Below are 16609 nucleotides of genomic sequence, written 5' to 3'. Positions count from 1 at the left end.
TGCACAATTAAACCTTGTCAATGCTCCTCCCTCCAGTGTTTACCAGCGAAGCCTCCACACTCAAGGCTCTTTCTCTGCAGTCTTTTGGATGTCTGCACCCTCTTGGATACAAGAAATAACAAATTCCAACATTTTTTGCAACTGAAAAAAAAAAAAAAAAAAGCCTGATTAGCAATTTCTACTGGATTGAACAGGGATCCAGGACAGAGTAAATGAACCACGTGGTGTTTGACATTCTTTGTGACATAGAATAATAATTATCTGAGCCCACAGACATTCAGAAAATAATGTGGAAAATATACAGGTTAACACAAACATTGATGTAATCTCTCATCATCACCTGTTTTAATTATTCTCGTCACTCTGTGGCCATTTAGTGGACTCCGGCCTTCCAATAATACTCAGTGTTATTTGCTTTCCTACCAGCAGGTGGTGCCAAATGACAGACAATACTGTTAACTCATGTCTGAGAGAGGATGACACTGTGGCAGCTTGTCAGCAGATGCCCCAGTTGTTAGCAAATTCTGTTTCATGTTGTCATGCAAAACATAACAATAAAAAGTCACAAGTACTGAACCTGTCACAGCTTAGTTTTCTCTTTTGGTGTATGTGACACCGCTTAGAACAGCAGACAGCAAAGATTAGATAAAAGCTTTTTGCTGTCACATTAACGGACAAGTTAACCGTACAACATGCTGTGCAGGGCCCAAACAGAAACAAAGAAAATGACAATGCGGTTAGTTTTTTTATTCTTTCATCATCCCAACAGTTTTAATCAACATTGAAACACCCATCCCACTTAAGTCACCATCTCCTTCATATCAAGTAATCATCATCCCTTGTGCATCATCAGTAGTTTTAAAGGTGCTTTACAATACCATCATCCCACTCTGGTCCCTTAAACCAAACATTTACAAAAAAAAGGTAACGCAAAACAGAATATCTCAAATTCATGAAGTCAAAGGACCACAGATGCCAAACGCTGCTCAGTGATAACCAGTCTTCGGCAAATACAGCTGCTATTCAACAAACATTTCAACAACGGTTACACTGTGTGTCTTGGTGCTTGAATCCCAAGAGGAACACCAACAGGGACTTCAGCGGAAAACAAAACAAAACAGGAGTATTTCTGATGTCATTTCAAGTACAGTTTACACACAGGAGTCTTAAAAAAACATTCTGGCACAGCCAAGTTGAAGGATTAAATTAAACAGGCGCTACCTTTAAGGCTTCTTGTGTCTAAATAAAATCAAGTGCATCAAGCCAGTGTTGTTCTAGTTTTTAGCATCTGAAATGTTCTGAATACATGTGACATCCACTGGCACATTTCATTTCGGCACAAACAAGTTCTTTTAGGGCGACAACCTTTCCAAAGGCACAGTGACAGATGAGTTTAGGAGGTGCTCTTAATTTTACACAACAGGGAAGAACAGATTACAACATTCCTGCCAACTCGCTAAGCCCTCTGGGGCAAATTGCACTTAGTACTGATGCTTAATGAACGCTTCAAGTCTTGTTCAGGCAGAGCTCTGCCATGAAACCGGCTCCGCAGACAAGAGACAGAATTGAGAAACAGTCTAGCATGACCACAGATTTCTCCCTGTTTTTCCTCTCGCATGATGGAGCATGTTAGGAAGTAGCTGGTTTGGGGCAAAAATGCTGCTGACCTCACATTCCTGGCGAGTCTTCTTTGAGCAGCCCATCTTGAATAAACAAGCATGACGACTTAAAAATAATGATTAATATTAATTGCACGTCAAGCATTTTCTAGAGCAGCATGTTGTTTTTTTCTAGGAAATGCTTTGTCCCATATCTCGTTGAAAGGCACCTTTTTTTCTCTCATGCTGGACAGTCAGATCAGTTTTCATTGCTTTCAAGCTGCTGCATTAGATGAAAGAGAACATGACAATAATGACACTTCAGATGTGCGCTGGACTTAAACGTTTTGGTTGCAGAGGCACTTGGATGAAAGCAACACAAAGTTAAAAGTCTCAAGTTCAGCTGGTCTGCTTAAAAAGACCAAATAAACGTCTCCTCGCAATTCTCATTCACTCCGCTACAATATGCACTTATTGAGTCATTCACATGGGCATCAAAGCGTTGAATTGGGTGAATCATTGGCTCAAAGTGACTTTTTCACCGCCTTTTATTTCCTCTCTATTCCCATTTAAATGGAGTGCAGAGAGAGAGAATTGGGTAGTAATTGCACTATGGTAAAACAAGGTCACTTGAGGTTCCATGCTACTTTCTCTCTTCCTCCCCCCCTACCACTCAAACTTCCACTGCTGGTTTTTGTCTCCCGGGGTGCACCGCCTTATCTGGACGTCCGGGCGGCCCTCCGGTGTGCGATAGGCTGTCACACACTTGTCTGAGTGAGCGTGGTAGATGGTCCCATCCTGAAGGGATTTCAGCAGAACGTTTAGAGCCAGGACAAGGATGGGTGGGAAATGTAGTGCTGTGATGTACTAGTGTGTGAATCCCTACCTTTCTGAACTCCCAGACGATACTGGGGGGTGTGAGCTCCCCATCACCAGGACAATGCCTCATCCCGATGGAGGTCTGCCCGTCGAGTACTTCAGCACACAGCTCCGTCACCGAGTTGAAGCGGATCTCCTTTCGAGATGTGTATTCAAAGTACTGGAGCAGAGGAGAGACTTGGTTATTTGTATGAATATGTGGTTCTTTGCCATAAAATGGAAATTGCTTTGGTTGAAAAAAATCCAACTGGAAAAGCTGTGGGGGAGCTGAGATCAAAACACTTTCCAGCACCCTTTCCAACTGCTTTGGTACATCCCTTCTTTTACCTTAATCTTTGTGCTTTATTAAGAAAGCCTTTTGACAAGCAGAGAAGAGCAGTTTGACATAGTTTTTTCTACTAGGATAACAGGATGTTTTCCTCTAACTCTGCTGTGGGATCAAGTCCTGCCTAAGCTCCCGCTGCATCGCGTGTCTGCGTGCGCTGTGTCGAGGGATCTCATCAGTACAGACCTGGCCCTCTCAATCAACCAGACGCAAACACAACCCCCACCACTCCACCCCCCACCCTCCTCTGGTGTCATTTCAATAACAGGACAAAAGATGCAACACTCCCCGGACTGCCCGTTAAATGGAGGGTCAGGTAATCAATCTTCATACTTCCCCATCCTCTTCTTCACATCTCATACATCTTTCAGGTGCATCAGGGCCTGTAATGGTTGTTTCTAATAAAAGACTCATTCGGGGCCCCTGAGCCTGGCTTCAAACTTATTTACCCAGCCTGTGCCATCCATTCTGCCTGCGAGTCTCATGTATCTTTTAAATGGAACGTGGATTCTTATGTGGGCCAGAGAAGGGGGAGCAGGAGGGAGGCGGTGAAGGGCCCTCAGGTTTTTGTTTCAGCTGGGGAGCCATTCAAACATTGATTTTCAGTCACACATGGTGCTTTTTGTGACTAGGGACACCTGATGCGGCGCATCAGTAGGGTAATCAGAGATATCAAGCAGGCTGGAGATTCACAGAAAGGACCTCTGCCTGTTGTCTGACTGCAACATTAAATATACATCCTCGCAAACAAATAATCTGCTGGCTGATAACCCATCAATCACTGGAGCTGGCAGGCATTCAGTTTTAAGTGAATCAACGGCACGGTATTTCTCTGTGTGTGTGCACACAATACCAAACTTACTTTTTCCCCTTTATTGCATTCTAGTCATGTTGGTCACACCAGCAGAGAGCAATTTTCTGGTGTGAATCAACTGTGGCAGCTCGTTTTAGGGGTGAGCAGAGAGCACTGACATTTCAAGACACATCTCCCACCGGGCCACGAGAGCGCGTGAGACTGTGACAGGAGAAAACACACGCACGGCACAGACGGAGAAAGTCAGAAGAAAAGTGAAAAATGCTTAATATACCTGGTTGCCTCCCTGGCCGTGGCAGCCAAACAGAGAAAGGTGGGCACCTGTGGGACTGTGCTCTGGAGCGTTGTAGTCCAGACACTCTGAGTGTATCCCTGAGTTCCGCACCTGGCAGGAGGACAACAGTAAATATCAATAAAAATTTAAATGCTGTGTTTGACTGATGCAGGTGGGGCACGTTGGACTGTAAGGTCACGCACTGAACCTGGAAGAGTCAGTCCTCTCCAAATGATCACGCTGAAGCAAAAACAGACTTTTTGTTTTTGCTGTTTGCTTATTTTCCACATCAGCACACACCCAAAAATCAATCAATATTAAATACTTAAAACATTTTTTACTTTCCCATGCTTGCAAAATGCCAATATTTCCACTTCTGAGAAAAATGCCATATTTACAGGTCATGTGTACTGTAAGCATCCTATACACAAATTATAAATAACACAATGCAATTTCAGATTTGGACATACACACACGACTTGGATCGATGTGGATCTCTGGATGTTAAGGCCTAAGAAATCCATCAGGGATTTTTTTGTTTTCTCCAGACATGGTAGAAATGTCATGGTGGCTGAAATCTAATCATCTGCAACAAATTTTACAATGTGATACTCCACCGGCTGTCTGGATCATAACGGTGCTGATCCCAGTCCAAATGGGATTTAAGGATTTAAGAAAACAAGACACATCTAGTATGCCACTTCTTTTTCACTTCAGTAACAAGACTGGTGCAAACAAGCACAAAACATTAGAGTAAATAAAACACTGATGCTGCACTTTGATTGTATCAGAATAAATAGTGGACAGCAGACACTCACAGCCCCGTGCCAGCCTGTCCTGTCCTCAGGTACATGTAGGTCAGGGTAGATATTCTTCAGATACCAGTCAAAACTGTGGCATTTCAGCCTCTCTCTCAGCAGCAGCCGCTCTGAGATATCCCCATAGGTCTCCTGTGAGGTAAGCACACAATGTGGAAGTCATCTGTCATCTGTCAATCTTTATATACAAGTTGTGTTTCATCAGCAGGAGAGGATGCTGAAGTTTATTAAATACACATCTAAAATAAAAAAACCCACAAAACAGCCACACCTTCAAAGTAAATATATAAATCCTGCATATGAGGGCTGAATCCTTTACACGAGACTCAACAAACCTGACCTAATAACATCACCAGGAAACAAACTAGCAGGCGACTGGTCCAGCTTAGATAACTGTGTTTGCTGAGCTGAGCAGCTCCACCTTAAGCAACTCCAAGGCCAGAACATTTACACACTTTATACCCGTGAGCGTGGAGTGTATCTACTGGGTCTCACAGATACTGTATGTACAGCTGTGCTTCAGCAATTGTGTGCAAGATCGGAAAACTTTGCTGAGATGAACAAAGGAGGAATGCAGTATCTTAAATACACAAACAAACAAATACATTTTATTTGGGTCCTTTTCAATCCTTTGTAGAAAAATCAGATAAACCATTCTACATGAAACACGTGATATAAACATTCATTAAAATGAATATGGGTGTTCAGGCACCTACTGACTTTAATAGTCTGAAAGACGCTGCTTCTTCTTCAAGACAGTGAAGTTGTCATCTGAACATCTTAAAAATATCAAATCCACAAAAGTAACTAATTATAGCCTAATTATAGCCTCCCTCCATCCTCCATCATTATATACTGTGGAAAAAAACTGCAGTTACTTCAAAACAATATTATTTTCTATTGCTTCAGCCTGCCAACATATTATGAGAGTAACATCTTGGATTTGGAGCTGGTGATCTGGTCTGATAGTGCTGTGTTCAATCTCCCCCTGACCAGATAATTTATTGTTTGATCAAAGATCCCTGACATTAATAATGTACTTTTTTCAGATAGGTGAAACTGAGATACATGAATTTTTAATGATGCCCAAAACTCAGAACCTGAGAGGTACAAGGCACGCGTACCGCCTGCACATTCGTGCACACCCTCTCAGGCGTACGCCTGACCCAGTCAAACAGGCCGCGTTTCATCATATGCTGAAGCCTAGACAGCCGAATTATATGATACAAAACATCAAACGTAAGCCACCCTGTACCCTATTAACACGGTGTTGCTAGGTGTAACTCTGCATCACTGGAGGGCTTCAGCTTAGCACCAGCTGCATGAAAACAAGTGTGTAACAAGCTGAGATAGAGCTCAGCACCTGCAGAATGTATTTATCCCAACAAAATTCAGATCCCCAACAACATCACAGCGGCATGTCTTGCCAGACACGCTGTTTAAAAACAGTTCGGAACTGTCCTACCTTCCTGGCTGGGGGATTCCTGTTGTAGAAGTGTTGTTTGTAAGAGTCCATCCAAACCTCTGCAGCTCGCACTGTATTCTGCAGGAAGTTGGGCCGTGCATAAGGGGCCTTTTTAGGGAAGACGTGGCCCACATGGGAGCAGGGATGAATCTCCAGGCTGCCCCTACACTGCCACACCTGAGGGAGTTAAACATATGACATACTGCATGGGAGAACCTTTTAGTTTACTTTAACCTTATTATATTGCTTTTTAATGTTTGATTTTTAATATGTTTGTATATTTGAATACAGATGATATATTTTTGTAGTTAAATAATCCCCAAAGCAGGTTTAGCCAATCCTTGTACACCATATATATATATACCCACTAGTGATAACCTGAGAAAAATGATAATTAGAGAATAATTGTTAAATAATGGAAGTTAAAATCAGACAAACAGGTTCATGGATATGGTTATCATCAGCTACGTACACTGTCTACTGTATACTGTGTTTTAAAATAATATGTCGCAACAACTGGTGAAAATAAATAGTTAATTTTTCAAATGGACAAACAAGAGTCTTTTGCAATAAGTTTACTTAAGGGGATCAGTCCTTATGCACATATATACCTTTACACAATTTTACACTATTTTTGTCCATCCACATGTAAGCCTAAATGACCCCTTTGAAGGAGAACACAAACATTTACAAACAGAAAGAAATTTGTTTGTGGTGACTGCTGCTATACTACAACTCCTCACTGAGTCGTGTGAGCACTTTACCTTCAACCTAACCATGAAAATATGACTTTTGCGTGACTGCATTTAAAAATCGATTGATTTGGGGCATTGTATAATTCCCTGATCTTCCACCATAGTAAAACAAAAAAGGAAAAACAACATTCTTACAAAATGAAAGGTTGTTACCAAGGTCTTTCTTAAGACTTGGCTGGGCTATGCTCCAATTACACAAAGTAAAACCATTATCATACATCCATATCCAAACAGCCATTAAATGACACACCCTTCCATCTTAATTCACCGGGCACTTTACCCCGCACTGTGTCCTTTAAGTACGCCGAAAGCAGTATTAAAAACCAATTCACTAAACATAAATTATGTATGGCAAAAAGTCCCAGTGAGAGGCATTTTTATTTCCACACACATAACGTATCACTCAGGGGAACAGCTCATACCTCTTCACACTGAAACCACATACACACTATAAATCATACACACACTGTTTACCTTCCCTACCCTTGAATGCTCCAAACTCACACATAGCCTAAAATCTGTGCCAGTTTGATTGACGCAGACAAGTGAAAAGAGACACCAACGTCACAACAAGACATCAGCCAATTTCAGGGTGCAGTTTCAGATGCCATTGGCTGACTGTGATCTGACACTGACATGTGTCTCTCTCTCACATCATCTACCCACTGCTGTTGGATGGATGAATCAAAGGATCGGGGGCTATGAAAAAACTTTCTCTTTGGTAATGATATGTCAATGGATGTTCTGTCTGTGAGCCTGTGAGTAAGAGATTTTGGTAATGAAGCCGCTTAGATCAGTCGCTCTCATATTGTAGTGGTACAGCAACAGCAAACCAGTGACGCTGCTCACTGGATGAGAACTGAACTCACCCTGAAGGAGAGCTCTAGGTTTTCTCCTCCCCACACCTCCATGCCCATGTCATACGTGCCCAGGTACTCGAAGTAGGCTTTGCTCACGGCAAATAATCCACCTGCCATTGTTGGAGACCTGGAAGAAATAATGACAATAAGTTTCAGTACTACATCTTCAATCCCTTCCACATAAATAATTTAGCCCTTTTATTAATCCAGTGGAAATGGAGTTACTCAAACATCTGATTCAGGACACGTGAACCACATGATTAAAAGAAGAAACTACACTTAGGCTAATAAATATGCGTGTGGTGCTATTTAGTGGTTACTTCATGCTCTGCTAACCCTCTGTCCAGTGCGAGACTTCACAACGCAAAATTGATTGATTCCGACAGCAAGACATGAAGATTAAGTGTGGTAAGTAATAAAGTAATATAACACGTACAGTGACAAATTAGCATTGAGAGGTGTACTACATTTTTAAGAGCAGAGCTCTACACTGGTGCTAGTGCCCATCTGATAAAGTGATCTCCCAGGAGAGCAGACCTCATGAAGTATCATGCTGTCACCTGATGGGGTCAATGCGAGACTTGCGCCTCTTGCGTTCCACTTCGGGGACAGAGTGCCACTGAAAGGTGAGCCTCCAGTCAAAACCTCCGATCATTGGCTCATCTGTTTGCATGTAAAACTCAAAGGTGTTCCAGTCAATGGTGTCGATCACAGGGCACACGATGGTACTAGCATTCTCACCAATCCTAAACACAAAGCGTGACCAGTACAAAAACAAATGGTTATGAAACTACATTAGTAGTTAGTATTGATTTATTATTATTTTATTGATTGATCTTTGATTTTAGATTTCTTCACTTGATTTGGTTAACCCACCTTTCCAGTAGAGGCTCAATCCAGCCAGGGACGCACTCACAGTGGCAATCGAGAAATGTCAGTACGTCACCCGTGGCATAGGTGGCTCCAATGAGACGTGCCCGGACCAGACCCTCCCTTTTGTTGGTGCGGATGAGCCGCACTCGTTCCAGATTACTGATGTAGTCGGCTAGTTGGGATTTCAGGTAGCCTATTTTTTTTTTACACAAACACACATAAGCATAATTTGTAACATTAAAGTTATTACATCATACTCCTGGTAACTTCTCTTTCTGTAAAAAAGCGGAGAGATATACAGCTACTGCCAGGTAAGTGGATAACATGTGAGCAAACAAATGTCTACTTTCAAATCTAGCAGATACAAAGCAACACTTGGCCTTCATTTGGAGTTTCCAGTGGTCTAATTTAAGTGTAAATTTCTATTTCCCTGTCCTCACAAACGAGTCTCCGATACTGTGTGGTGCTGGGCAGGTGGAGCACTATGAGTTCGTCTACTGGGTGTTGCTTCAGCAAAAAAAATTAAATTTGAGGGCTGCAAGACTTAAAAAAAAGGCTACAGAGCAGAGAGATACTTCCCTGCAGTTTTGGAATCACAAGCGACTCCTTCTAATTACACATTTATCTTGCGAGTTGAATCATTTGATTCTGTGTTAATGTCAAAAAATTGGTTACAAGCAAACGTTTGCTGATGAATGATTTACTACTTTGCAAACCTGAAATATCAAATGACTGCAACACCTTTTATGACCTGAGTGGAACTGAGATTAATACAAGGCTTGGCATGTTAGAACCTGTTCAACCAAGCAGGAAACATGAGAGGAAACTGTCACTCCTCCAGTCGCTGTCTGTCCGCAGTAATCATTCTGGTTGGGGAGCAGCATGTCTTGCATTCCATTTGGTCAGGGTGGTCAGAGGAGAGGAAATGATGTCATGGCAGCTCAGTGCACACTGAAGTAATCATTATGGTGTAATGTCTCCAATACACACACACTGGACTAACTGGGACAGAATACTAATTCCATTAAGGCAGACGGACATCAAGCTGCTCCGATATCCAGTTTCTGAGACAAAGTCGTATCGTTCTCAGAGTTAGCACAGGTCTACACAAATCAGTTCCCATCCCATCTGAAGACGCAGACGGTCAGATGCAGTTGGAATTTCAGAGAAGTTAGTGAGAGGATTCAAGACTTGCGATACTTTCAATTCGCCTCGTTTTTTCATTAAAAATGAAAATGACCCAGACATAGCAGTCTGTTATCAAAAGAAACTTAGCTCTGCCAAACATTTGCTCATTTCTAGCAATGATTATAGCAGTTTTACCAAAACTCCTACATTTAAACCTTTGAAAAATCACCAGAAACAAAGCAAAACTCTTCTAGTATTCTTTGAAGAAACTTTATAACTTATTCCATCATTAAAGGAAGTGTTCCGACTTGTCTCTGAGGATGCTTTTCTAATTGTTTGCAGAACATATCCTGAGGCCTTATCTTTTTACTGCTCTATAGATAGCATATTTCTCTATTTATAGAAGAATCCTACTAGAGTCATTCTCTTGTATGCTGTCAACGTGAAGCAATCAAAGCACAACTGAAGTTTGGTTTATCCGCCTCGCTAAACTAGGTTAAGCCCGTCAGCCCTCTTTGTTTCTGAACCTGAAAGACTTTTTTTTTTTATTTTATTTTTACAGACAAAAAATAGCACACTGGTTTATTTATCAATGTGTAGAGTCAAACCTCGGTCACTGTAGTCATCAATGAGGATGATTTCTTTCAACAGGATGGCAGGCGTGGTCTCCAGGACACTGTGAATAGTCCTCAGCAGGGTGGACCAGGCCTCGTTGTAAAAGGCTATGATCACAGAGGTGGTGGGTAAACGTCGGTAGTCAAACTTCTTATTTCGGCATCTGAAGTATGTTTGTGTGGGTGGGTGGGTGGGAGGGAGACAGATACAGCTTATATAAACACCAGTACACATGTAGAGTACATTTTAAAAAATAATAACAACAGCATAAATGAGTTCCTACTGGCCACAGAGCAGCTTCAGAAACTAGGAAAGGAGGAAGTGTCTGGTTTTAACCCAGATGGCAGTCATTAAAACAATAAAGAGCTGCAGAAATATGGACAGGAGTGGGGAGGGTATCACACCAGTGAGCAACATACCACAGCAGTGTTCTGGGAGAGACCATAGAAACTCGAGCAAACAGAGACGAAGACAGCAGAACAGAGAGAAGGAACAGAGGCAACACTGGATGAAAATTAAAGTGCAAGATTGGAAACTAATAGCTTACTGTAAAGGAACGAGAGCAAAAGGAGGCGGAGTGAAAAAAATATGAGGAAGAGAGAGAACAGTTGTTTTTTTTTCCAAGAGCGATATTTTTATGAATCAGATGGTCTAACCACTGGCACAGGCTGAATTACTTCTGCCAATTTTGTAGCCAGAGGCTCAACACAGAGCTATGACGCTGCTGGAAGCGGAATGGGATTGGAACCAATGTGCTATGTCACTGCATCAGTCATCAGCAACTGTGTTCACAGTGCAGCAACACTTTGATGATGAAGAGAGCAGTACAAAGTGAATCTGCCACCAGGAGGAAACCGAGATAGCTATGGAGCAGGAGCACAACTGCAACAAGCATATGCATACCTTAAAATAAGTGAGCATGCGAGGATATTTGCTTACACTACAGCTAGGCATGAAGCCAAACAGAAACAGTAATGCACTTTGGACTGAAGACAATCAGGGCAAGCATTTACTACCCGTTAACTTACGTCTGTGAAGGATGTAAACCACAAATCTTGCTTCATGTCAATAGTACACAATGACTGTCTGACAATCATTGTGGACAGTTCTTTTCTGGATTACCATCACTAACATCACAGACTCGTGTATTGTTATAATCATCCACAAAACAAGCCTGTAAAACAGCACAGAGGACCAATGTGTCTTACGTCGTGGACATCCGTCACAGTGACAGGCAGCATACGAGTTCTGCACGCCATGTCATTCCTCCTCCTGTGTCTCTGCTATCATTTATTTCAGGGGCGCAACCGGTCACCACCAAATGCCAGCACGTAGCTCCATCATAAAAGTGAGGGTACGATGCAGTGACAGTGTTTTAAAATCTCCACAAAATGTTGGTATGAAATGCCAAGATGCTGGAGGAGTGATGATGATGATATCTCTTATTTGAACGTTATCGGTGTGCGAGCACAGGTTCTGACTTTCAACATTCTGCTGACAAGATCAAAGCATCTTATCATTCGACCTGTGGTTATCCAGGCATCCCACTGCTGGTGAAATGGTTTATTTCTGTTTCACCGGAGCAACCTCTGAGATACATTTTTCTGTGTATGTACTTTTAAGTCCAATTTAGACAATTTAGCATCCATCCATCCATTTTCTTTACCGCTTATCCGTCAGGGTCGCGGGACAATTTAGCATGAAATGTTTAATACCAGAAATTAGGGAAATCTTTCCTTACATGTAACAGTGAATCCACAGCTGAAGAGAAGGGACATGTCACATAAAACACATCGCTTTTACAGAAATTACGGCTCCCTCCACGTGGATGGGAGTCAGTGAGGGCCAGGGAAACTAGAAATTACTAATACGAGACATCATACTCTGTGTTTCATCAGATTTGACAATAGCTGTGTACAACATATCTGGATGGAATAAACCCATTTAGGCAGAGCGCCGCTTACATCAGGTTCAATAAGCCCTGCAATGCATTGTGAGAGCCTTCATCCTTGTTTCAAACTGTCAGTGGAAAACCGATTCCAGTAAAGAGCTCAACTTAATCTCTATTGAGTAATTCAGCCCTGACACAGTTACAGCACAGCCACCAGCTTAATGTAACGTTCAAAGCCAGAGATACACATTTCAGAAAAGAAAATAGCAAGCTGTAAAAAGTGAATTTTAGTCAACTGGTGCAGTCCATTAGTCACTTTCACTCCTGTTTAGACCGCCTTTTTGCTCTACTCACTCATTCATCCTGTGGTCCTGGATGTGCCGATGGAGGGAAATCTTATCACTGACAAAGATATTGATGGCATAGCGCTCAATGCTGTCCTGCTCCTGTTTCTTTTCTTCAGGGCTGAGGTTGAGGTGTGTGGCCCGACCCCACTCCCCCGGTGCACTGCTGTCCGGTGATGGCTTAATGTAGAGGGGTCGAGCCAGCTGCCCATCAGCCCCGCTCTCCTCCAAGGTGAACTGTCTCGCCAGGAGAATGTGGTCCTCGCTTTCCTCCTCTACGGAGGAAGAAGAGGGGAAAGAGGAGCGTGCTAAGAGAAGGTAGCCCAGCCACAGCAGCCAGAGCAGGAAGCCAGCCTTGGCCAGAACGCCCAGTTTCCGAGAGCAACGCCCCCTCATGACAGAAAGCCCCTTGGAGGCACTGAGACTGGCTGAGCTTCAGGGTGTCCTACGGGACACAAGGCTCTGGAGAATAGAAAAAGACAGGGAATGAAATTTTAAAAAATGTGATTATTAGGATCTTTACATGACAACTATAAATAATACAGAGAAGGAAGGAAAGGCGTAGGCATCGTGAGAAAAATCCAGCAATGATGGTAAGTAACCACTTACAATGGGTGGAAAATTAATAAGCATGAGCTCTTTAATCAAGACGCATCCCTTTAGAATGACACTTAATTAAGTGAGAAAGCCATTCACAATTAAGTGAAGATATTCACCTAAACACTTAAACCAACGAAAGACAGTCTTTGCCTCTAAATTCACCAAGTGCCCCAAGGACACAGCTCCACTAGACCAGAGCAACAGCAATCAAACCTGACATCATAAATATAATGGCATGCTCAAGACTGTATTATAATGCTCATTAAAAACAAATTGTAAAGACAGAAGAGGCTAAATTATGGCTTACAGTACAGTAATGTGCTGATTAAATTGAAATCTGTGATGCACTCCAATGAGAGATGCGTTAACCTGATGAACTTCATTACAACGCTGCCGTTTTAGTCGCACTTCATCACAGTGAATCTTGAATAAAGTAGCGGTGATGACGCAAATTTAACCATTTTTACATGTCATGTGAGATCAGCCGATTCACACTGACAACATCTGATCTCTTGTCCACAAGACTTTATCTGCGTTTTTCCCCCCCACAGACCTATCACTTTTAACTAAAGTTAAAACATCTTCTGGAAAATGGTTACTTGATGAATCACTTTGTCATGCTTTTGCAATTTTAATGCCACAATGCAGCAATCAGTTCAGTGCCAAGGTACACACAGCCTGTTATACTGCATTCCCAGATGCTGCACAATATCTTTACATCAAAGATTACACATACATGAAAACCAGTTTGACAGTAATCAAACAAGTCAAGTCTAAGCTAGCTTCTTGTTTACACTCCAATAAAGAATCATGCACTTTGAAGGGTCTTAAGATTTCCATTCCCTCCACTGAGGTACCCGAAAACCTGGGTGAGGACAGATCAGTTTTTTATTCTGACTTAAAAATATGATTAACCTGACTTTGTAGATACGGGAAGACGGTACATTAAAATACTAGTGTCTGACAGATCAGCTTAGCTTGCCAGGATTTGAAAGAGGGCTGCGGTAAAGACAGACCACTTAGCTATGTTGACACTGAATTGAGTGTAATCACATAATTGTGTTGCATTAATATTAGAACAGGGTGCCATTTACACTAGTGCCAGCAAGTGCCAGCAAGTGCCAGAGAGGCTTAGCAGCAGCAATACTGGTATCCAAACACACACACTGACACACACACTCCAACAGTGCTTCCCCACCTCCCGACAGAGCACAGTGAGGGCTATTTCCCAATTCTGAAAAAATTCAGAGAATTTTATGCAGTTTCAGAGGAAATACTGCCAGACAAAAGAGAAAAGTGTCTGTGTGTGTGTGTGTGTGTGTGTGTGTGTGTGTGTGTGTGCAACAGGCAGCATGAGAGTCTATATGTCTGTAGTACAGAGTCAGAGGAGACTCAGTTTCCACTGTGAGTCCTTCAAGGCAGCAGCGCAGCCTTTTCACTCCAGTCTGGGTCATGGCCAGAAGACTCGGGAGTCTTGAGATTACAAAATGGAGACGCCTGCAGACAAAACCCCCTTTTATTAGCTGTCCATCACACCTTCCACCCTCTCCGCATGTGATAGGCTTGATGTGAAGCCATTCGGAAAGAGCAGGAGGGGACAGAGACATAAAGATGCAGCTTAAATCCTGCCCCACTTTTCGGCTAAAAGGAAATGAAACAAACAAACAAACCAAAAAAAAAAGAGGGCAAGGGATAAGGTTCGCTTCCCAAGCTGCAATCGGTTGTGCGTGTTTCACCCTGTCACGTTGACAATCAGAGCGTAATGAAAACAATGTGTCAATAATTTATATCGCAGTTATACAGAAGAGCCAAAATTGGCTTGATGTTGGAGTTGATGTGCTCAGACCTCAGCACTAAAGCGGCACATACAAACTGCTGTCTGTGTTTGGTCTGAGCAGTGTGTGCTTCATACTGTACAATACATGGCTCATTTACTAATCAGGCAATCAGGGAAGAAGGACAAATGGTTTAAACATGTCCAACAAGAACCAGTGGAACAGGTTACCCTATAAAGATATAACCACTCTCCTCTATAACCAGTTGGCCCTTTTCAGTTTGTAAAAGAACAGCAGGACATCTTGTAACAACACAAACATCTTTTCACTGGTTACATTGCGTGTATACAACACAGACAGCAACTGTTTTCAAGCACCCAGTCTGGGATGAGTGATGACGGGCTAACCTTAAAAGCTGAATGGTGATTGCATCATGATGTCTCTGACACACACACACACACACACCCAAAGAAAACCAAACAGACTTGAACTGTGCTCTAAAACATCGAACTTTGGCAAATGCTGCTGCTGCTCCTCTCTTGCTTCACTTGAGCTGATGCGGATGCCAAAAATAATAATGAAAAAACAAAAAACACACTTTGCACTGAAAGCAAAAGTAAAACGCAACGTCCACCATATTCATACTGAATTAAATGATAGCCCGCGGCTCTCTACTCTCCTATCTGTTGATCTAATTTTTATCTTCAGGAAATTATTTTATGAGGAAGGTTTAACGGGATTCACACGAGTTAGAAGAGACAGGCAGTGAGTCTATCTACAGCCAAAACACACAGATGATTAAAAGACTTGTGTCGACCCACCGTGAAAGCGATGTTAGGATTACAGTTTGTCTTACAGTCAGCAGAGAGGGTGAGTGCTCATAAACATGAGAATTATGGCAGGAGTAACTCAGAAGACGAATGACCAACCTCAACCTCCCAAAAAGACATCTACGACAAATCACTGTGTGTGGCTAAATAGTCATTTACTGTTCATTTCTGCGTTAGCTTCGTTGTCAAGCCACAGCACCGACTATCTGTGACTTTACTGGTAAACAAGCAAGGAAGTCAGAAAGGCATATTAAGTTACCCGACAACGCAGACAAACCGGTTGCACTTTGTACTACATAAGAGTTTTGTACCTTGTACTGCATAGTAGTTATAAAAAGCATACTTCTCTCACAAAACTACGAGGTTGGCTTATTAGGGTTTACCTTGACAACAAGTTACATGTCGCGGGGATTCTTAGATGTTAAGGCCGTTGTTTGTCAGTCTTGATACGGTCGTGCTCCAGTTAAACCTCTGGCTTGCAGATGTCAGCAGACCCACATCCTTTCCTCCACGTTGGGCTTCTGACCTGTGTGTAAATGCAACAACTAAAACAATACAGGTTCCGGTCAGATCTTTCAAAATAAATGCACGACAAAAAAAGATTTACACAGAATACAAAAAAAGTCATTTCCGACAAAGATTAATTGTTGATAAATACATATGGTGGCCATAAGGTTATTTAACTATAACTACTAACTAACAAACAAAACACACAAAGTATGCCACATACAAAAAGACAAAAAAAACTTTATTGTATCATACTTC

The 16609-nt window shown here is 42.2% G+C and overlaps 1 protein-coding gene across 1 annotated transcript; it reads right to left on the bottom strand.

Moving 5' to 3' along the window:
* Window positions 1–732: 732 nt before the first annotated feature.
* On the bottom strand, window positions 733–16385 carry poc1bl (POC1 centriolar protein homolog B (Chlamydomonas), like). Its single transcript, XM_046417267.1, has 11 exons — window positions 16228–16385; window positions 12650–13101; window positions 10398–10567; window positions 8665–8854; window positions 8349–8534; window positions 7798–7915; window positions 6174–6350; window positions 4709–4840; window positions 3891–4001; window positions 2485–2637; window positions 733–2396 (listed from the first exon to the last, which is right to left on the bottom strand). The coding sequence occupies exons 2-11, from the start codon at window positions 13033–13035 to the stop codon at window positions 2265–2267; spliced, it is 1755 nt and encodes a 584-aa protein (XP_046273223.1). The 5' UTR covers window positions 13036–13101; window positions 16228–16385; the 3' UTR covers window positions 733–2264.
* Between the last annotated feature and the right edge of the window lie 224 nt (window positions 16386–16609).

Source organism: Scatophagus argus, chromosome 17 (genome assembly GCF_020382885.2).
Source record: "Scatophagus argus isolate fScaArg1 chromosome 17, fScaArg1.pri, whole genome shotgun sequence".
NCBI lineage: Eukaryota > Metazoa > Chordata > Actinopteri > Scatophagidae > Scatophagus > Scatophagus argus.
Note: the sequence above shows the minus strand (reverse complement) of the source record. Positions and strands in the feature narration are given on the sequence as shown.

Bases quoted from the DNA above. Each gene is read 5' to 3' on its own strand.
- poc1bl (XM_046417267.1), bottom strand. From the start codon at position 13,035: ATGAGGGGGCGTTGCTCTCGGAAACTGGGCGTTCTGGCCAAGGCTGGC. The intron at 8,855-10,397 runs GTTTGACTCTAC...AAAAAAAAATAG, and splicing joins TGATGACTACAGTGACCGAG to GCTACCTGAAATCCCAACTA. The intron at 4,841-6,173 runs GTAGGACAGTTC...CTTACCTCACAG, and splicing joins GGAATCCCCCAGCCAGGAAG to GAGACCTATGGGGATATCTC.